The 23,544-nt window shown below is 43.1% G+C and overlaps 1 protein-coding gene across 7 annotated transcripts in view; it reads left to right on the forward strand.

Moving 5' to 3' along the window:
- LOC106577203 (potassium voltage-gated channel subfamily H member 1) overlaps positions 1-23,544 on the forward strand; it is a 92,321-nt gene that overhangs the window by 4,710 nt on the left and 64,067 nt on the right. For 3 of the 7 annotated variants that reach the window (XM_014155094.2, XM_014155095.2, XM_014155099.2), the window contains 9 exons: positions 1,665-1,788; positions 3,891-3,997; positions 4,375-4,503; positions 4,927-5,045; positions 7,075-7,257; positions 8,203-8,427; positions 19,047-19,073; positions 19,304-19,461; positions 21,374-21,645. In XM_014155094.2, the coding sequence (XP_014010569.1) occupies positions 1,665-1,788; positions 3,891-3,997; positions 4,375-4,503; positions 4,927-5,045; positions 7,075-7,257; positions 8,203-8,427; positions 19,047-19,073; positions 19,304-19,461; positions 21,374-21,645 (1,344 nt within the window). The remainder of the gene's footprint in view (positions 1-1,664; positions 1,789-3,890; positions 3,998-4,374; positions 4,504-4,926; positions 5,046-7,074; positions 7,258-8,202; positions 8,428-19,046; positions 19,074-19,303; positions 19,462-21,373; positions 21,646-23,544) is intronic. The other 4 variants (XM_014155096.2, XM_014155100.2, XM_014155098.2 and 1 more) reach the window with 3 other exon arrangements.

A 23,544-nucleotide genomic window follows, 5' to 3' on the forward strand; every position in this document is an offset into this window, starting at 1 on the left:
TGGATTCTGAGACGTTAACCTACTTTCAAGAGGGTGTTTGTGATGAGAGAGCGAGTGTGTGTGTTGCTTCAGACGATTGGAGTGAAGTTAAGTTTCCCTTTGAACATGCAGAATAACAGAGATCAGTGCTGTTCATAGGTATTACACCCAACTCGTATTGAGACAGGGATGTAACAGCACAGTCGTGGGAATGTACAGTATATATTGGACTCCGTCTTTCTTCCTTTGTGTGCTGCAGTCAGCAAAGGGTTAAATCTGGATTTTATATATGGTGGAAACCATCCCTAAGGATATTTCCTCTGTCAGAAATATCCTCAGAATTGCCAGTGTATCTTCTCTTCCATAAAAAGATGGTGGAACACAGCAAATAAACTGTGTGTGTGTGTGTTGCCAGTCCTGTGCATGAGTCCTGTTGACTCCAGTTAGGTAATACAGTCTATGGTTGAAGCTTTAGGTGCAGACTTTCCTAGCTCTGTAGCTGTCTGAGTAGCTCCTGTCAGTCATTTGTGAATGGATCAAAAGCCTATTAGATCCTCATCACATTGACGCCTGTATTGTTTTTTTAGAGCTTGCTTTTCCTTCCTTCCCAAAATCACAAATTCATACAAATGTGATATTATACATGTGCTATTTAGCTGCATAGAATCGCCATTGTCAGCATAGAAGTGTGCTGTGGTAAGCTTCAGTGAGTCAGCTGGCTGGGACAGACAGGCGTTTCTATGCCTTTCTGTATATCTGAAGGGGTATTACATTACATAAGGGAAAGAAACAACAAACTATCATATTTTCTAATCACCTGGTAGTATTTGTTAACCTTTTGATGTCTAAGTTTACTTTAAACCTCTGTGAGAAGTTAATGTTCTCTGAGAAATCATCAATTGTACATGTACTGTACCAGGAACACTTGGAGTGGGATTTTGACAGTGCTAAAAATGGTACCACTTTACATACTCAGCATCATAGCTATCTATTTCAAAACAAATCTGCACTCTTTGATTTAAACCCTGCGTGGATTATCTCTACTGTCTCATAGGTACAATGAGTGGTTTCGAAATAAATGCTGTTGTCTCCAGTGTTGGGAGTGACTTCTCTAACACAATCTGCACATTTTTGTTCGGTCAAAATGAAGCCCCAGGTGTCATGCTTATGTAGGCATTATGTCATGCTTATGCAGGCATTATGTCATGCTTACGTAGGCATTATGACAGTCTTATGTATACCCCTTCCAGCCTAACTGAAACTAACCCTCCCCACATGCAGTGCTTACTTACTCAGCATTAAGGGTAAGGATGGTCTGAGACTGAGTACAGTACCCGTATGTGAAGGATTATTCTGCTGCTCTGTTTTCACACTGTACTGTAGTGGCTTCCATCGTGCGATATGACTGTGCTGTCGCCTGTCGATGCCGACCCTGGGTTGGTGTCAACACCATTTCACTTCAGTTTTTTGGAACTCACTGAAATTCAATTCATGCATTTGGATTTTCTTTCCAAATTATGAATTCAATTCAGTTCCTCATCATGACTGTACTGAAATGTAATTGGTCCCAATCCTGCCCGCCTCCACTCTTTTTCCCCACCCCACGTAATGTGTTGTTGATAACTTTGAGCAATCTCAAACGAGTTAGCCTTACCTCCTACTCTGTTCCCCCTCATCTTTGACAGATACCAATTTTGTTCTTGGGAATGCTCAGATCGTGGACTGGCCCATCGTCTATAGCAACGATGGCTTCTGCAAGCTGTCGGGGTACCACAGGGCGGAAGTCATGCAGAAGAGCAGCACATGCAGGTACAGTACACTGCCTTCCATCTGTTTTGTAGATTTATTTAACAGCAACACTGAACAATAATCGCCTACATCTCAGAAAACACTGAGGTGCAATAGTGCCTGTTAGCTTTCTTGTACTTGTTGTTGGGTTCTTCTTCTTCAGCTCATTTTACTCCATAGTTGCTACATGCGGAATTATTTTCAGATACTGTATATTCAACTACCAGATTCTTTGCTTCGTTGATAACCTCTTTTACTTCAGCCCAACAGGATTATATAATTATGCAGAAAAATTTACATTGAAAAGAAAAATTGAGTAAAACAAGAGAATCACCTTTCCTTTCCAAACTAAAGCACTCTACAGCTAATCCCAGTCAGCAAAAATAAGAAACAAACCCCTATTCAGACTCTCCGAAGGTGACTTGTTCAATGTCAGCAAGCTCTGCTTGCTCAGCTCCTAACAAAGCCAGATTAGTTGTTATTGTGTGGAAAAGCATGGGTGTTTTTAAAGCTCTTCTTAGGCATTTTACAATTGCTGGGATAAAGGTATTATATTCCTTATTTAAGGTACTATTCTCAACAATAAGCACATCTTCCATATAAAAACAACTGATAACTTGACACCAATACACTTTTCACAGTACTGAGCCGAACTGTACTGGGCGGGCCTGGTGACGCATCACCATAGATGCTCGGTCTGTGTTGGGAAGGACAACGTGAGAAAACATCTGAGCCAGCACAGTGTTGTTTGAGTCGACCATATAGTGGGGAATCAAACACAACATTTTGGGAACCTTACGGTAACCTTTGTCTGGCAGTTCTAGCTGAGAAGAACCTCCGTCTGAAGGGAACGGCACCAGTCCCAGCGCGCGATGTGTCGAGACATGTTCCTGTCAGGAGTGATGTCAGATGAAGCCGACAGTCTTAGGGAGATGTTGCACCCTAGCAGTTATTGTTCAATAAGAAATGCTTGTCTTAATCTTCTTTCGCAAAACATTTTGCTACAGTGTGCCCTAATGAACACAACCCAGACTGCCGGTGCATGGTGTGTCAAGATATGTTCCTGTCAGGAGTAATGTCAGACGAAGCGACTAATCTTTGGGAGCCGTTGCGTCTTCGCTCCTCTCTAGCAGCCCCCAAAATAGTCTCATTAGAATGACCCTGTCATTCACAATTCAAAGCTAACTGAACTCCAGACTTATTTTTAGAACACTGGAACAGACCATACCTCGAGAACTGCGAGAGAGAGAGAGAGAGAGAGAGAGAGAGAGAGAGAGAGAGAGAGAGAGAGAGAGAGAGAGAGAGAGAGAGAGAGAGAGAGAGAGAGAGAGAGAGAGAGAGAGAGAGAGAGAGAGAGAGAGAGAGAGAGAGAGAGAGAGAGAGAGAGAGAGAGAGAGAGTTCAATGTTGCCGCCCCTTTGCCTTGATGAAAGCTTTGCACACTCTTGGCATTCTCTCAACCAGCTTCATGAGGAATGTTTTTCCAACAGTCTTGAAGGAGTTCCCACATATGCTGAGCGCTTGTTTAATCATCAAGCCCTTGACTAGTTGAATCAGATGGGCTAGAACAGATCTACTAGGCCGATGTCTACAAACACTTCCTTAGGTGAGAAACAAGACAATCTGTCTGCCACACCTCTCTGCCCACACTGGTGTAATCTGTGATGGATCTGGGATTTGACTCGCTGATGTTGAGTCACTGTGTGTGTGTCTTGGAAGAGTCCCCTGACGGCGTCATCTCTGTTAGCATCAGCCCATTCGGCCCACAGGGACAGACCTGTAAGGTAGGGAGAACGTTTAGGCAATGAATACTCCCGGGGGGAGAAATAGCCAGTTAAGAGTCAGAGCGAGGGAATGAGAGAGAAGTGAAAAGGACAGAGAATTCAGATTATGACATTGTTTGTGCAATCATAAGAAAAATGGGTAAGTACACTTAACACACCCTGTTGTCCTCCTCAGTAAGGCAGTTCAAAAGATTGACTAGATTTACACAGACAACAACATTCATGGGCTAACAGCCTCATTTCACTGTTTTGCTCTAACTAACCCACTAACATGTCTACGTACTTGATTTTTAATGTTTTTTTTGTCATAAAAATAAACACATTGTTTTGTGTTTCCTAGCTTCATGTACGGGGAGCTCACAGACAAAGATACTAGCCAGAAAGTACGGCTAACGTTCGAAAACTACGAGATGAATTCGTTTGAAATACTCATGTATAAAAAGAACAGTAAGTACCAATTGAATAAAAATTAAAAAAGCCTCATAATGCAAATGTATTCAGCCATTTCTTATGAATATGTACAATGATGTTCCAACGCCGCATGGAACAGCACGAATGCTGGAGATCAGGGGCCGCATCCACAAAGCGTCTCAAGAGGAGGAGTGCTGAGCTAGGATCCAATTTGTCTTGTAGATCATAATGAATCAGGGGGGACCTGATTCTAGATCAGCACAGTGACATGCTTTGTGAATACAGTCCCAACTATAACTCCCCAAATAACTTACTGTTGATGGTTGTGTTCCCCATTTGATCGATTTGTATCAAACAAATCCTGCTATAGATGAAGCTATGTTTATTCACCAGTGTATGTTCCCTCGTCTCAGGAACGCCGGTATGGTTCTTTGTGAAGATAGCCCCTATACGAAACGAACAGGAAAAAGTGGTGCTGTTTCTGTGCACCTTCAGTGACATCACAGCCTTTAAACAGCCAATAGAAGATGAAACCTCGAAAGGTGAGTGGCAGCAGAGGATGTGATCCTACAGTACCTTCCTGGGATAGTCCCCTATAGATGATACAAATCAGTCTTTATTATACAAAACTTTTTAGAGTAGGCTGTGTGTGTGTGTGTGTGTGTGTGTGTGTGTGTGTGTGTGTGTGTGTGTGTGTGTGTGTGTGTGTGTGTGTGTGTGTGTGTGTGTGTGTGTGTGTGTGTGTGTGTTTTACAATAAAATATCATAACATTATTATAAAAAATGTGTTTTGTCTAAAGCCTTCATCAGGGTGTTGCTTTTTATCGAAACACATAGTTTTATTAGTAATAACACTCTGGCTAATTAATAAGTTCAATCTTTATCATCTTTTGTAAAACTATTATTTCTCTCATTATCTTCACACAGACTGCTAACCCCAAAACATGTTTTTTTTGTTGCCTCAGGTTGGGGGAAGTTCGCTCGGCTAACTCGTGCTCTGACCAGCAGTAGAGGGGTGTTACAGCAGCTACAGCCTACTGTACACAAAGGAGAGAACGTTCACAAGCACTCTCGCCTAGCTGAGGTACACTCATAGTTCTGTCTGTTGGGAATGTTTATATCTCTACTCTCATAAAGCTAAGGCATGCGTCTGTATTTATGTCTGTTGTGAATGTTTATAACTCTACTCTCATAAAGCTAAGCCATGCGTGTGTATGGGGGAAGATGTGTGTGAGCTTGTTGCCATTCCATTTGGCTATGGGTGAGGCATGTGCCCCCGTGCTGTGTATTCATTTGTCTCTGTCCTTTGTGATTACAGAGGTGCACTGAAATGACACATGTACAGTGGGGGAAAAAAAGTATTTCATCCCCTGCTGATTTTGTACGTTTGCCCACTGACAAAGAAAGGATCAGTCTATAATTTTAATGGTAGGTTTATTTGAACAGTGAGAGACAGAATAACAACAAAAATATCCAGAAAAACGCATGGCAAAAATGTTATAAATTGATTTGCATTTTAATGAGGGAAATAAGTATTTGACCCCCTCTCAATCAGAAAGATTTCTGGATCCCAGGTGTCTTTTATACAGGTAACGAGCTGAGATTAGGAGCACACTCTTAAAGGGAGTGCTCCTAACCGCAGCTTGTTACCTGTAAAAAAGGACACCTGTCCACAGAAGCGATCAATCAATCAGATTCCAAACTCTCCACCATGGCCAAGACCAAAGAGCTCTCCAAGGATGTCAGGGACAAGATTGTAGACCTACACAAGGCTGGAATGGGCTACAAGACCATCGCCAAGCAGCTTGGTGAGAAGGTGACAACATTTGGTGCGATTATTCGCAAATGGAAGAAACACAAAAGAACTGTCAATATCCCTCGGCCTGGGGCTCCATGCAAGATCTCACCTCGTTGAGTTGCAATGATCATGAGAACGGTGAGGAATCAGCCCAGAACTACACGGGAGGATCTTGTCAATGATCTCAAGGCAGCTGGGACCATAGTCACCAAGAAAAGAATTGGTAACACACTACGCCGTGAAGGACTGACATCCTGCAGCACCTGCAAGGTCCCCCTGCTCAAGAATACATATACATGCCCGTCTGAAGTTTGCCAATGAACATCTGAATGACTCAGAGGACAACTGGTGAAAGTGTTGTGGTCAGATGAGACCAAAATGGAGCTCTTTGACATCAACTCAACTCGCCGTGTTTGGAAGAGGAGGAATGCTGCCTATGACTCCAAGAACACCATCTCCACCGTCAAACATGGAGTTGGAAACATTATGCTTTGGGGGTGTTTTTCTGCTAAGGGGACAGGACAACTTCACCGCATCAAAGGGACGATGGACGGGGCCATGTACCGTCAAATCTTGGGTGAGAACCTCCTTCCCTCAGCCAGGGCATTGAAAATGGGTCGTGGATGGGTATTCCAGCATGACAATGACCCAAAACACACGGCCAAGGCAACAAAGGAGTGGCTCAAGAAGAAGCACATTAAGGTCCTGGAGTGGCCTAGCCAGTCTCCAGACCTTAATCCCATAGAAAATCTGTGGAGGGAGCTGACGGTTTGAGTTGCCAAACGTCAGCCTCGAAACCTTAATGACTTGGAGAAGATCTGCAAAGAGGAGTGGGACAAAATCCCTCCTGAGATGTGTGCAAACCTGGTGGCCAACTACAAGAAACGTCTGACCTCTGTGATTGCCAACAAGGGTTTTGCCACCAAGTACTAAGTCATGTTTTGCAGAGGGGTCAAATACTTATTTCCCTCATTAAAATGCAAATAATTTTATAACATTTTTGACATGCATTCTTCTGGATTTTTTTGTTGTTATTCTGTCTCTCACTGTTAAAATAAATCTACTATTAAAATTATAGACTGATCATTTCTTTGTAAGTGGGCAAATGTACAAAATCAGCAGGGGATCAAATACTTTTTTCCCCCACTGTACACTCATATACACACGCGTGCACACACACACACACACACAAACACACTTGTCTCCCACACACCATATATGGATGTAACAATCTGTAAGCAACCTTTAAGTGAACTGTAACCTCTCTGTTTACCCCAAACCCTTCTTTGATTTTATTCAATCAAACTCATCAAAGATATACAATCTGCAGGTCCTCCAGCTGGGCTCAGACATCCTCCCCCAGTACAAGCAGGAGACGCCCAAGACGCCACCCCACATCATCCTACACTACTGCGCCTTCAAGACCACCTGGGACTGGGTCATCCTCATCTTGACTTTCTACACCGCCATCATGGTTCCTTACAACGTCTCCTTCAAGGTCTGAACCTTTGAATTGAATTGTATATAATTTATCCCTGACCAAGATGGCTGCCATTATTTAAATTTTTGTCATTTAGCAGATGCTCTTATCCAGACCAACTTACAGTTAGTGCGTTCATCTTAATTAATATAGCTATGTGAGACAACCACATGTCACAGTCGTCGTAAGTACATTTTTCCTCAATAAAGAAGCGATCAGCAAAGTCAGTGCTTGTTGGAAAAGACCAGTGCATGAAATTTAGTGCATTATCCTATCTAGGGTGCCATTTTGGGACTCAACCAAACTCAACCATAACAAGCAGTATATTATCAACACATTCTAGAGCTGTGCAGGCTTGTGACATCAACCACTCTATTTTATGTTATAAAGTGTCTCTTCTCTACAAAAATAAAGATCTTGTCCTCAGGGATACAATATAGATGTAATAACATTGTAATAATTTATTATAAATGTAATCATCTCGGATGTATAATAGATTCTTTCCCCTACTGTAACACGGATTCTCTGCTCTACTAAGATTCTCTCTGCTCTACTAAGATTCTCTCTGCTCTACTAAGATTCTCTCTGCTCTACTAAGATTCTCTCTGCTCTACTAAGATTCTCTCTGCTCTACTCAGATTCTCTCTGCTCTACTCAGATTCTCTCTACTCAGATTCTCTCTGCTCTACTCAGATTCTCTCTGCTCTACTCAGATTCTCTCTGCTCTACTCAGATTCTCTCTGCTCTACTCAGATTCTCTCTGCTCTACTCAGATTCTCTCTGCTACTATACCTAAGATTCTCTCTGCTACTATACCTAAGATTCTCTCTGCTACTATACCTAAGATTCTCTCTGCTACTATACCAGAGATTCTCTCTGCTACTATACCAGAGATTCTCTCTGCTACTATACCAGAGATTCTCTCTGCTACTATACCAGAGATTCTCTCCTCTCCTCTTCCAGACCAAGCAGAACAACGTGACGTGGTTGGTGGTGGACAGCATTGTAGACGTTATCTTCCTGGTGGACATCGTGCTCAACTTCCACACTACCTTTGTGGGCCCGGCCGGAGAGGTCATCTCCGACCCGAAGCTCATCAGGATGAACTACCTGAAGACCTGGTTCGTCATCGACCTGCTCTCCTGCCTGCCTTACGACGTCATCAACGCATTCGAGAATGTGGACGAGGTCAGTAGTGTGTGTGTGTGTGTGTGTGTGTGTGTGTGTGTGTGTGTGTGTGTGTGTGTGTGTGTGTGTGTGTGTGTGTGTGTGTGTGTGTGTGTCCCTGCTAGCACCATGCTTTAATCCACATCCCTGGTGTTGTCCCTGCTAGCATCATGCTCTAACCCACATCCCTGGTGTTGTTCCTGCTAGCACCATGCTTTACCCCACATCCCTGGTGTTGTCCCTGCTAGCACCATGCTCTAACCCACATCCCTGGTGTTGTCCCTGCTAGCACCATGCTTTAACCCACATCCCTGGTGTTGTCCCTGCTAGCACCATGCTCTAACCCACATCCCTGGTGTTGTCCCTGCTAGCACCATGCTCTAACCCACATCCCTGGTGTTGTCCCTGCTAGCACCATGCTTTAACACTCATCCCTGGTGTTGCCCCTGCTAGCACCATGCTTTAACCCACATCCCTGGTGTTGTCCCTGCTAGCACCACGCTTTAATCCACATCCCTGGTGTTGTCCCTGCTAGCACCATGCTTTAACCCACATCCCTGGTGTTGTCCCTGCTAGCATCATGCTTTAACCCACATCCCTGGTGTTGTCCCTGCTAGCATCATGCTTTACCCCACATCCCTGGTGTTGTCCCTGCTAGCACCATGCTTTACCCCACATTCCTGGTGTTGTCCCTGCTAACACCATGCTTTACCCCACATCCCTGGTGTTGTCCCTGCTAACACCATGCTTTACCCCACATCCCTGGTGTTGTCCCTGCTAACACCATGCTTTAACCCACATCCCTGGTGTTGTCCCTGCTAACACCATGCTTTACCCCACATCCCTGGTGTTGTCCCTGCTAGCATCATGCTCTAACCCACATCCCTGGTGTTGTCCCTGCTAGCATCATGCTCTAACCCACATCCCTGGTGTTGTCCCTGCTAGCATCATGCTCTAACCCACATCCCTGGTGTTGTCCCTGCTAGCATCATGCTCTAACCCACATCCCTGGTGTTGCCCCTGCTAGCATCATGCTCTAACCCACATCCCTGGTGTTGTCCCTGCTAGCATCATGCTCTAACCCACATCCCTGGTGTTGTCCCTGCTAGCATCATGCTCTAACCCACATCCCTGGTGTTGTCCCTGCTAGCATCATGCTCTAACCCACATCCCTGGTGTTGTCCCTGCTAGCATCATGCTCTAACCCACATCCCTGGTGTTGTCCCTGCTAGCATCATGCTCTAACCCACATCCCTGGTGTTGTCCCTGCTAGCACCATGACCTAGTAGTCTAAGCCCAGTGAGCCATTTGAACCAGCCATTAAAATATTGAAATATCAGAGTGTTTCCTTTCCTGTCTGACCATTTAAATTATGTTTCGCTAATGACAGCACCTACTGTCCTAATCCTGATAATCTGATGTCCTAATCCTTACCCCTCCAGAAACCCAACACCGCCTTTTCTCAGTCTTTTCCTGACTACCCAGAGCGCCAACTGTTATATTGGCTTATATTACTAGATGTGTGTGTGTGTGTGTGTGTGTGTGTGTGTGTGTGTGTGTGTGGATATGAGTTCATCCTGTTAACCAGTTAATATTACTGGAAGTCAGGCTCCATTTGAATGGACACAAACCTGCCCGCATTTATTTGTCTTATGGCAGCCATATTCAGTTATTAGGGCGGGTTGGTTCTAATATGTGACTCCATCTTCTGTCTGTGTGTGTGTGTGTGTGTGTGTGTGTGTGTGTGTGTGTGTGTGTGTGTGTGTGTGTGTGTGTGTGTGTGTGTGTGTGTGTGTGTGTGTGTGTGTGTGTGTGTGTGTGTGCGTCACAGTAAATAAAGACCCCTCTGGTTTTTGCGGTTCTCTTAGTCTCCACGTTTACGACCAGAAGCTGCTCACCAAGAGATAAGGAGGGAATGCAAGGAAAGGGAGGATTCTCTTTGAATAGAAAGAAAATATCCTCCAAAGAGAAGCATATTAGCCCTGTCCCTCCTACCCTCCACACACATTATTAAATGATGGAATTAAACCCATTTATCCATGAGTGTTATATCATTGAGTCACAGGCAAATCCCTTGCAGAAAAAACCACATGATTTCACTTGTGGAAAATCACATGACTTGTGTTTTTGGAACACTTTACATGTGATCATGTTTTCACATGTGTAGTTCCGTGTTATCACATGTTGCTTTACATGTTGTCACATGTTATCAAATTAACTTCATATAAGATCATCTGATCACATTAAAACGTGTTTTTGGAACACTTCACAAATTCCAAATTCCAGCATCCCTGTGGAATGGTTTCGACACCTTGTAGAGTCCATGCCCTGACGAATTGAGGCTGTTCTGAGGGCAAAAGGGGTGCAACTCAATATTAGGAAGGTGTTCCTAATGTTTTGTACACTCAGTGTATTATTGCTGTTATTTTAAATCTATGAAGTGCTATGTAATTTTTGGTTACTTAGGGTCAGTCTCCTTACCAGATAATCTTGTAGTGTGTCCCGTGTGGCTCAGTTGGTAGAGCATGGTGTTTGCAACGCCAGGGTTGTGGGTTCGATTCCCACGGGGGACCAGTACGGGGTGACATTTTTTTATGAAATGTATGCGTTCACTACTGTAAGTCACTCTGGATAAGAGCGTCTGCTAAATGACTAAAATGTAAATGTATGTAAAATGTGTGTCAGTAGTCACACAACCCCATGGTGATGATGGTATCAATAGATTTGGAAACACCCGTTTCAGATCTGTAAGTCTAAGGTTAACATGTCTGAGGCACAGGGTTGGGTTCCATTTCAATTTAGTCAATTCATGAAGTGAACTGATATTGCTTTTGAATGAGGCAAATGGGAATTGGACTTTTCATTCTTTTTTTCTGACTTGAAATAGAATTGACAGCAACCTTAGATGAATAATTGGAGATGACTGATATATTGTAAGTCCCAGAGTGTCTTGGGTATGAGTAACAGACATTTATGAGTTCCTAATCTCGGAAACCCAGAACAAAAACCGTGCGTAATTGCGTCAGATGCTCGATTTAGTTCTGGGGGAAGACGTGTTATAAAACTTCCTAGAATGAGGAGTGGAAACAGAGTGGTAGTGCCCCCACCCACCCACCCACCCTGGTTTCAAGTTAAGGACAGGTCTATGGGCCAAATGTCTCCCCTCCCATTTCAAAAATTTGAAAGATATGAACACCTGTGAATCGTGATTGGTCCAAATGATTAGTGGCAAAAATCTGCATACCAAAATAGAATTCCTCATTAGTCATCACATCCACACAGTCTGACAGACACTACGATACCAGTTATGTATACCCTGTCTGTCACTCTCTTTTCCTTTTGAAATGAGCTGGCTGACATATATTTTTCTCTTCAGGGGAAGGGTTGGGAAACTGATCGAGGTCACTGTGAGGGTAATTAGTCATATTGTCCCCTCCAGTACTACCTTGTAAACAGGGTAGGGTTGGTTACTTTCTAAATGTAATCCGTTACTAGTTACTGTCCAAAATTGTAATCAGTAATGTCACTTTTGGATTACCCAAACTCAGTAACGTAATCTGATTACATTCAGTTACTTTTAGATTACTTTCCCCTTAAGAGGTATTAGAAGAAGACAATGTATGTTACCAATTGAATGACATCTATTGCAGGATAAATCAATGTTAAAGTTTATATAGCTGGCCGTATATGAATGTAACATTTTACTTTATGGGTTGGTTATGTAGGCTTCTTCTAACCCATCGCCTTCTATTACATATAATAATATGATTAAATGATATATATATATATATATATATTATATATATATATATATCATTTATAAATCCAAAAATGGATGTAGAAACTACAGATAGACTATAGAAAAGCGGCAATCAAAAGTGTGTGAGTTTGAGCATGTGTCCATTAGGTCTATGGATGTATTTTTGTTTTATCAGCATGAATTAGATTGCGTAATAAAAGCCCCACTTTTATTCTATAGGCTGGGATCTGCACTAGGCAGCTGTTCAAGAGTTATTTTTTTACTGGCTGTCCACTGGTTTCAAAAACAATGATTGATAGGCAGCTTAAACGTCTTGAATTGAACCATTATTGGGTTGAAATATACATTTAGATTTGTGAACAAGCCATCCACAACAACCACAATCCGTCAGGCGCAAATAGCTAAATGAGAGAGCAGCAGTGTGATTTACATCAATGTGCTATGTAGATATCAATAATAAATGATATCCATATCGCTGTAGACTACACCACTACTGTCATCCTTACCGCCAAGCATTTATTCAAGTTGGATGATCTTTGGATGCTGACAGCAGTCGCACCATTGGAAGACCATAGCTTGGACTGTAGCCTACAAAAGCCCATTCCTACGATCCATCAAATACATTTGGTGTGTCGTCATAGTGGTCCCTGACTTGTGGTCAGACTCGCTCAGGTGGAACAAACTTTTTTCAATTCTGATTTGAATGTCATTGAGAAAATAGAGAAGTGTTAAAGATCTATTTCGCAAACATCCTTTCTGAATTTAAAAGTAATCCTCAAAGTAATCATGTAGTTTTTCAAGTGTCTGTAATCTGATTTACAACATTTTTGCTGGTAATGGATTACAGTTGTCGTTTTTTTGTAATCCCTTACATGTAACGGATTAAATGTAATATGTTGCTCCCTAACCCTGCTTGTGAAGAAGATCTCATAAAATGGAGCTGGGAGAAGGGTCTGCTAGCCTAATTCTTTGTTTTACATGTGAATTCTACCCCTAGCAGTCAGTACAGCATTTGGTTTGGAGACTGACGTCTCACTGAAGTGCAGTGAAATGCATTGTTAGTTTCGCAACGTGCAAGGAGAGAGATGCAAAGAGACAAAACAAAAAAATTATCTTTGTCTTTTCTCTCGCCATCTCTCCTTTCTATAGATTTTCTTTCTTCTAAAAATAACTTGTCCGCCTGGTTTGACGTCTGCTATAATTATGTGTCAAGGGATTCGGGATTTCTCCTGTCGTCATGTAAATGAGATCTCTGGTGGAGGGGATAGCTGCTGTACCATAGCGTTAGCACAGCTAGCCAGCCGCACAGCTACAGCCATAGAACTAGATTTAGTGTAGCCGTAGTGTTAGCAGCGCCGCTAGCCAGACATGCAGCTGCAGGACTGGATCAGTGTATGAACATTTACCAACCAATGTGTGATTGGCTATGCAGAGGAATATGTACATCGGCCTACACATATACAAAGAGTACATCTCAGATATGTGTGTGTGTGTGTGTGAGAGGGGTCTAAAATGAATAGTAATTGGTCAAATGGAGCTCTGACCAAACAGGACGCTGAACCGTAACCCGGAGTCATTTAAGATGCAATAAATCCCTCTACAATCAATACACTCCATTTCCCTTCCCCCAATTTAAGCCAAATCGGCACCTCTAAAGTTTCAGCCAATTATTGTTAAAAACAGTGCCAAGTCTATCTAATAGATAGTAACATTGAATAAAACATGATATTGTGGTTTCTTTGAAATCTTTAAATATTGTTCAAGTCCATTCTGATCTCAAGCGATTTCTCGTGACTGAGTCCGTATTCAGAATCTCAGAGTAAGAGTGCTGGTATTGTTTAAATTAAGGTTAAATAAAACAATCTATAAATATAGGACCATTTAGATCTGAATGAATGAATGATTATATGGACAGGTGGAACTACATCCTCGATAGATCTACATTCCTATTCTGACACGCTTAGTGAATACAGCCCTGGAGGTATTGGAGAGGTTCACTGCTTATAGGGATGGCCATCCATTGTCATTTTAGAGGTCCGATTTTCTCCATGCAAGCCTTTTATTATAAATAACGTTCACTCCCTTAGTGAATACGGCCCCTGACGCTATTGGATATGTGAAAGCACAGGGTGTAATAGAGGGTCAATGCACGTAAATGCCATTAAGCACCTTTTTAGTTTGAATTATAACGTTTAATGCATCTCTGGCTCATTGTACCATGCAGGGTTTAAGTGTCAACAGATTTACAGATGGATAATGATACACTACTAGGCCTATTGATTACTCAGGTCACCTTCATTATTAGCATGCACTGCACAATGTGCAAACCGTTCTCTCTCTCTCACACACACACGATTGCATGCACATGCACACTGTTGCCCTTATAGGACCAGGGCAGGGGTGTCAAACTCATTCTACAGAGGGCCGACTGTCTAACAGGTTTTTGTTTTTTCCTTTTAATTAAGACCTAGACAACCAGGTGAGGGGAGTTCCTTACTAATTCGTGACCTTCATTCATCTATCAAGTACAAGGGAGGAGCGAAAAAACCCAGACACTCAGCCCTCGTGGAATGTGTTTACGTGTAGCCTAGGGCTACAAACGGTTGCTACCTTCAGTTGTCATTTAAACAAACCAAACTAGACTCAAGTTAGGAGCCAGTACTGTGTGTGTGCATGCCTCCATTTGTGCCTACATCTGTGGTAGTGTCCTGATGTGTCCCTTTGTGAGTTGTTGGTGGATGAAGGACTTGGCTGTGTTGGTGGTATAAAGTGCTGCAGTGGTGCTTAACAGGCTGATGCTAACAGGACTGTGAGAGGCACCAAGTCTATTGTATATGCAGGTACAGCACTTTGTTGGCCTCTAGTCTTTCAGCTTCTCAACTCGCGCCGCGGTTAATGCTGACAGACACCAGGACATTCACTGTCAGCCTGACGAGGCTCTGTCCAGCCAGCTGCTATGGACAGGGAAAACGAGGCTCTGTCCAGCCAGCTGCTATGGACAGGGAAAGCGAGGCTCTGTCCAGCCAGCTGCTATGGACAGGGAAAACGAGGCTCTGTCCAGCCAGCTGCTATGGACAGGGAAAACAAGGCTCTGTCCAGCCAGCTGCTATGGACAGGGAAAGCGAGGCTCTGTCCAGCCAGCTGCTATGGACAGGGAAAACGAGGCTCTGTCCAGCCAGCTGCTATGGACAGGGAAAACAAGGCTCTGTCCAGCCAGCTGCTATGGACAGGGAAAGCGAGGCTCTGTCCAGCCAGCTGCTATGGACAGGGAAAGCGAGGCTCTGTCCAGCCAGCTGCTATGGACAGGGAAAGCGAGGCTCTGTCCAGCCAGCTGCTATGGACAGGGAAAGCGAGGCTCTGTCCAGCCAGCTGCTATGTACAGGGAAAACGAGGCTCTGTCCAGCCAGCTGCTATGGACAAGGAAAACAACATATACATTTCTGTATGACTGGGGATTCATGTGGCCTAATGTCATTAGAGGGCTTGATCATCAAGTAATTATTGTACTTTTGGTTGTACATTTGCTCACGTGAATCATCTAAACTCAGCAAAAAAATAAACGTCCCTTTTTAAGGACCCTGTCTTTCAAAGAAAACTCGTAAAAATCCAAATAACTTCACAGATCTTCTTTATAAAGGGTTTAAACACTGTTTCCCATGCTTGTTCAATGAACCATAAACAATTAATGAACATGCACCTGTGGAATGGTCGTTAAGACACTAACAGCTTACAGACGGTAGGCAATTAAGGTAAATTATGAAAACTTAGGACACTAAAGAGGCCTTTGTGCTGACTCTGAAAAACACCAAAAGAAAGATACCCAGGGTCCCTGCTCATCTGTGTGAACGTGCCTTAGGCATGCTGCAAGGAGGCATGAGAACTGCAGATGTGTAACAACAGCTGCGCAGGATCGGTACATCCGAACATCACACCTGCGGGACAGGTACAGGATGGCAACAACAACTGCCTGAGTTACACCAGGAATGCACAATCCCTCCATCAGTGCTCAGACTGTCCACAATAGGCTGAGAGAGGCTGTAGGCCTGTTGTAAGGCAGGTCCTCACCAGCAACAATAAAAGTGCTCTTCACTGACGAGTCGCGGTTTTGTCTCACCAGGGGTGATGGTCAGATTCACGTTTATCATCGAAGGAATGAGCGTAACACCGAGGCCTGTACTCTGAAGCGGGATTGATTTGTAGGTGGAGGGGCCGTCATGGTCTGGGGCGTTGTGTCACAGCATCATCGGACTGCGCTTGTTGTCTTTGCAGGCAATCTCAACACTGCGTTACAGGGAAGACATCCTCCTCCCTCATGTGGTACCCTTCCTGCAGGCTCATCCTGACATGACCCTCAAGCATGACAATGCCACCAGCAATACTGCTCGTCCTGTGTGTGATTCCCTGCAAGACAGGAATGTCAGTGTTCTGCCATGGCCAGCGAAGAGCCCGGATCTCAATCCCATTGAGCATGTCTGGGACCTGTTGGATCGGAGGGTGAGGCCTAGGGCCATTCACCCCCAGAAATGTCTGGGAACTTGCAGGTGCCTTAGTGGAAGAGTGGGGTAACATCTGACAGCAAGAACGGGCAAATCTGGTGCAGTCCATGAGGAGGAGATGCACTGCAGTACTTAATGCAGCTGGTGGCCACACCAGATACTGACTGTTACTTTTGATTTTGACCCCCCCTTTGTTCAGGGACACATTATTCCATTTCTGTTAGTCACGTCTGTGGAACTTGTTCACTTTATGTATCAGTTGTTGAATCTTGTTATGTTCATACAAATATTTACACATGTTAAGTTTGTTGAAAATAAATGCAGTTGACACTGAGAGGACGTTTCTTTTTTTGTTGCTGAGTTTAGGTAATTTTTGTAAGGATTTGTAGACCTGTAATTTCTGATAAGATGACATGGCTGGAGAGAGAGGAGACGCGAGGCCATAGAGGTGGTCGAAGTCACAAATTGAATACCGAATTCTTCTGGATACATGCAAGTTACATCTTAGACGCAAGGGCATAGTACATAATGAATTGCATGGCAATTCCGCCTACAGTCTGGTGATCAGAGAAGCATGGTATAATAACCTTGGGGGTTAAAAGACAAACAGCTCAAAGGCAGAGAGACAATTATTCTTCTGTCTCAAGATTATGTAGTCATCCTGATTTCCGTATACATGCATCATTGCAGACGTTGGTTGAAATGAAACTGATACAACTTTCAGTTGAACAATGAGAGCAGAGAAACATCTGCTACTATGGGTACAGCTTGAGCCTGTTCAAGGTCGGATTGTCACGAGTTGAGGCCTCTGCTGTGTGATCTGGGGCACAGAGAACGATGGAAAGACCATTTTAAGTTATGTGTGAAATTATGACGGTTACTCATGATATGATTGCAAGCAAAGATATGTAAGGGTGTGGCATCTGATTGGAGTTGTCCTCCATTCTCAATAACTCCTTCAATCGATTAGACTCCACCCTATACAATCTCAACTCTACTCCGTCCTCAGATTACTGTGGCTTTTTAGCTGCAAACTGAAAAAACTTTGCTATTCCTAGTACATGTAATAGAAAGTCTACATTTCCTCTTTATTATTTGTAGTGGCAGTTTAGACTCGAAACAGACACGTTCGCCATAGACTGCCCCCGACTGTAAGCTAACATTAGCAAATGTTTGTGGTTAACAGAAAACAAATTGAATGTGTTAGCTAACTTTCAAACTAAACATATCTTAGTAACGCTGTTGAGGCCTTTATAATGTTATAATAATTTTAATGCTTAAAATAAGCCTTCACAAATCCTTTATCAAGCCGATTTAAACTCAGCAAAATAAGAAACGTCCTCTCACTGTCAACTGCGTTTTTTCAGCAAACTTAACAAGATTCAACAACAGACATAAACTGAACAAGTTCCACAGACATGTGACTAACATAAATGGAATAATGTGTCCCTGAACAAAGGGGGGGGGGTCGAAATCAAAAGTAACAGTCAGTATCTGGTGTGGCCACCAGCTGCATTAAGTACTGCAGTGCATCTCATCCTCATGGATTTCACCAGATGTGCCCGTTCTTGCGGTGAGATGTTGCCCCACTCTTCCACCAAGGTACCTGCAAGTTCCCAGACATTTCTGAGGGGAATGGCCCTAGCCCTCACCATCCGATCCAACAGGTCCCAGACATGCTCAATGGGATTGAGATCCGGGCTCTTTGCTGGCCGTGGCAGAACACTGACATTCCTGTCTTGCAGGAAATCACACACAGAATGAGCTTCTTTCTTTTGGTGTTTTTCAGAGTCAGTAGAAAGGCCTCTTTAGTGTCCTAAGTTTTCAGAACTGTGACCTTAATTGCCTATCGTCTGTAAGCTGTTAGTGTCTTATCGTTCGTTCCGCAGGTGCATGTTCATTAATTGTTCATGGTTCATTGAACAAGCATGGGAAACAGTGTTTAAACCCTTTACAATGAAGATCTGTGAAGTTATTTGGATTTTTACGAATTATCTTTGAAAGACAGGGTCCTGAAAAAGGGCCGTTTTCTTTTTTTGATGAGTTTATTTGTAATATTTTGGAATGTGCATTTAAATCGGTCAACTGAAATTGTTACTAGGTAACATGTTCGTCGCATTCCACCATGCTCAATAAACCATATTAGTAATAAAAATAAAGTCTAATAGAGATTAGGTTTAGTGTCTCAACTTTTTGTATTTTTTATCACATTATCCTTTTTACATTAATGTGATTTACCTAATCATTTGTACATGTTTAAAGTTGTTTTTATTTTCTTCTTTTCGGTTTTGATCATGCTCACTACTTTCTTTCTTTTCTTCTTCATCCCCGCTTCATTCTGTTTGCATGGTCCCTCTGCCTGTGTTTATTTGTGGAACGTGAAGAACTGGAACCATCGAGCTGTCACCCAAGTAGGCCTTTCATTATCAAACTCACTGAGTTGGTTTGGGTAAAAATATAATGCAGTTGTGTTAATCCTGGTGTATGTTTGCACCTGAAGTAATGGCTCTTAAAATACAGGACAACCCTACTGTTTCCATAGAACTGAGACATGATTTAAATCTCTTGCTGCTTCTTTCTGTCGCTCTCTCTGTCTCTCTGTCTCTCTCTCTCTCTCTCTCTCTCTCTCTCTCTCTCTCAGGGGATCAGCAGTCTGTTCAGTTCTCTGAAGGTGGTCCGGCTGCTGCGTTTGGGCAGGGTAGCTCGTAAACTGGACCACTACATTGAGTATGGAGCCGCCGTCCTCGTCCTGTTGGTGTGTGTCTTCGGCCTGGCTGCCCACTGGCTGGCCTGCATCTGGTACTGTTCTGACTGATTTACTGTATATTAAAAGTAGATTCAGTGAAATGATGTTGCCACGAGCAGCATTGCAATAGCGACATGCAAGACTTTGCTCTCACACAGTCACACAAAGTATTTGAGCATGTGCACGGGTTCACTTCACGCTGTTACAACATGGTAGGTACGGGACAAAACAGGGGAGAAGTTTAAGCTCCTGCTTCAACGGTCTTAGTTGCGGAAATTGTCCCACTATGCTGTTTACATTGTGCATCTACGTCATATCGCTGAGTCTGCCTTTAATGTGTTATGACAGTACTTTCCAACCCTCTCATCCAGGACCACCAGATGTGGCAGATATTTGCTGTAACCCTAAACTGGCACACCTGATTTTAACTAGTCAAGCCTTGATGATTAGACAACAAAGATGTAAACCGTCTGGTGGTCCCCAAGGAGAGGGTTGGCAAAACCTGTTATAGGACTTATTCATGTGATATGAAGCCATTATGTAGGTACCCTTCAAAATACACTTATCATATTTTGAATAATGATCGCAGTAGTCAAAACAATCTGGCTACTGTGTTTGTTAATTGGCTACTGTATTTGTTAATTGCATATTTCTTCAGTGTTTCTTAATCCATCCCCCTCTGTTCCCCAGCCGTGGCATGCTTTTGTTCTGCCACACCTAATTTAATTAATCAAGAAGATTAGTTGTGGATTAGTGTTCAAGTTGAATCAGATGTCCTAGCGGTGGATTAGAACAAAAATGCAAAGTGAAACGACTTGGGAGTCAATGAGTAACGGGTTGAGAAACAGAGCCTTTAAAAACCGTCATGCTCTGTAGTCTTGACAATGTCATGTGGGAGAAGTACGTTTCTGTTTCTCACCAGCATTGACATGCATTATTTTCTAATATTCTTCTTAATCCCCTAAGCAAAGTGAACCAACCTCTGACCTGTGTTGTAGAGGTACCCTTAACACTAACACTAAACCTAACCCCTACCCCTAAACATAAACCTATCCCTTCCCTTACCCCTAACTCCTACCCCTAAACCTAACCCCTAAACATAAACCTATCCCTTCCCTTACCCCTTAACCCTAGCCCCTGCCCCTAAACATAAACCCTACCCCTAAACATAAACCTATCCCTTCCCTTACCCCTAACTCCTACCCCTAAACCTAACCCCTAAACATAAACCTATCCCTTCCCTTACCCCTAACTCCTACCCCTAAACCTAACCCCTAAACATAAACCTATCCCTTCCCTTACCCCTAACTCCTACCCCTAAACCTAACCCCTAAACATAAACCTATCCCTTCCCTTACCCCTTAACCCTAGCCCCTGCCCCTAAACATAAACCCTACCCCTAAACATAAACCTATCCCTTCCCTTACCCCTAACTCCTACCCCTAAACCTAACCCCTAAACATAAACCTATCCCTTCCCTTACCCCTAACTCCTACCCCTAAACCTAACCCCTAAACATAAACCTATCCCTTCCCTTACCCCTTAACCCTAGCCCCTGCCCCTAAACATAAACCCTACCCCTAAACATAAACCTATCCCTTCCCTTACCCCTAACTCCTACCCCTAAACCTAACCCCTAAACATAAACCTATCCCTTCCCTTACCCCTTAACCCTAGCCCCTGCCCCTAAACATAAACCCTACCCCTAAACAGAAACATATCCCTTCCCGTCCCCCTTAAACCTAACCCTGTCCCCCTAAACATAAACTTAGCCCCTACCCCTTAACCATAACCCCTAAACCTAACCCCTACCCCTAACATGGTTCTTTCTCTTCTCAACCTAACCGGTATCACCTGGTTGGTTGTCTAACTAGGCTTTAGCAATAAAGGATACATTTTTTTAAGCAAACTTCCATTGTTCTACCAAGTGGCTGAATATCTTTTTATCTTGACTGACTATAACAGGTACAGTATTGGTGACTATGAGGTGATAGACGAGGAAACGGGCATCCTACGGACAGACAGCTGGCTGTACATGCTAGGGGAGACGGTTGGCTCTCCATACCGCTTCAACGCTAGCGGGACAGGGAAATGGGAGGGCGGCCCCAACAAAGACTCGGTCTACATCACTTCTCTATACTTCACCATGACCTCTCTGACCAGTATAGGGTTTGGAAACATCGCCCCCACCACCGATGGAGAGAAGATCTTCGCTGTCGCCATGATGATGATCGGATGTGAGTACATGGGACTCCATGTTTTTTTTTGTCATGATCTAAGGCAATGTTTCCCAATCCTCTCCTGGAGTACCCCCATCCAGTCCACATGTGATGTATTCCAGAATTTTCGCCGCTGATTTAACAGAAGGGCTTGACGGTTAGGTGACCATTTGAATCAGCTGTGGATTCTGGAGTACATTCTGGACTGGCTGGGGGAACTCTGAGAGGTTTGGGAAACACAGATCTAAGGGTTCCCTTATGTTTGCTTTTTCCCCTTGTGGTAGCATTCTGAATGAATAAATGATCCTCTCAAGTCTCATGGTGGAATGTTGTTGTTAGAATTTAATTCCTTGGTTCTATATAAACAGAACACTGGAGCAGCTCGATCTGGTAATATTGTCATGTTCACCCCATCATACATTTGGGCTCCACTGACCCTAAAAGGCCAAGGCAGTCAAAATTCAGTTTTTCCTCTGTTTTGTATCATATTGTACCACAGCTGATGAAACTAACACTGTAAAAGTAAAATTTGATCATTGTTATTTCCTGATAGATGCTTGTTGAAAATGCAATCTACATAGGAACTTCTAATCAGCAGGTTTTTCATCGGTGGAGTTTTGGCTTGCCTGGTGGCGTCACCAGGCGGTATAAATTTAATAGACCAATAACAAAGAGCGTTCCAAACCTCTCTGTCAATATCAGCTAGTTTCACATTTACATCACATTAGGCTCCTCCATCACTTTGGTGCTATTCCCTTCCCCACTCAGACCACTCCCAGTGAGTCCTAGCAAAATTATTGCTTGTGTCACGGCTGTCGAAAGGAGCAGACCAAAGTGCAGCTTGGTTGTAGTTCCACATTTTATTAAATCCGTGAAACTTTGCAAAACAATAACTGAATTGACAAAAACAACAAACCGTGACGCAGAGAGAAACAAACACTACTCAAAATATAATCACACACAAAACCCAGGAAGAAAAAACACTACTTAAATATGATCTCCAATTAGAGGCAACGAGGACCAGCTGATCAACCCAGAGACCAGAGATCAACCCAAAAAAACAACAACATAGAAATAGAACAACTAGAACTTAAACATAGAACACAAACACAAAACACCCCCTGTCACGCCCTGACCAACTCTACCATAGAAAATCACATATTACTATGGTCAGGACGTGACAGCTTGAGAAATATATATATATATATATATATATATATATTATTTTTTTTTTTTATTATTATTTATTTATTTTGTAATAATTTTAATGGAAAACTATTGCAGTAAGGTACTTCATTGTTACCCAGAAATGATTTGATATTGAGATAAAAATTGCTGTATTGGGCCTTTTTAAGGGCTCTATTTTGAATTGATTTGACAAACCCTTTATCTCATATCCCCTTAAACTGTCTGAATCGATGACCCAGCACTCCATCCAGCCAGGAAACAGGGAGCACAGCAAACACTCTACTGTCCCCAAAACCATTTTCTGACACTATTTCGATTCATTATATTTGGATCACAACGGCATGAGCATTTGTATGCAAAAAACAAGTGTTTGCCACTCTTGAGCTCTTTGAAACGTTCATTCAGGGGTGATGAATCATCTAACCTGGTGAGATTCAATTAGTCTTACATCTCTCTTCCATACTGTAGCTCTCAATCTCTCTCCAACAATATGGCTGCTGTTACTGTAACTCACATGATCACCAATATCATATCTGTCAGTGGTTATGGCAAAATGTAGGGAATGATCATCACCTAGCCATCCTTTTTATTCCATCCATCCATTTCGTAAGGCTACGTCTAAAGACAGCCAGAGACTGACACATGCATGCCCTATAGGGCACAGACCGTAGACCAGTTATATGGCTGGCTGGCTCTCAGTTGTCTAGCTGCAGCAGGAGAACCAGAAGA

The sequence above is a fragment of the Salmo salar genome, chromosome ssa18, assembly GCF_905237065.1.
Source record: "Salmo salar chromosome ssa18, Ssal_v3.1, whole genome shotgun sequence".
Lineage (NCBI taxonomy): Eukaryota > Metazoa > Chordata > Actinopteri > Salmoniformes > Salmonidae > Salmo > Salmo salar.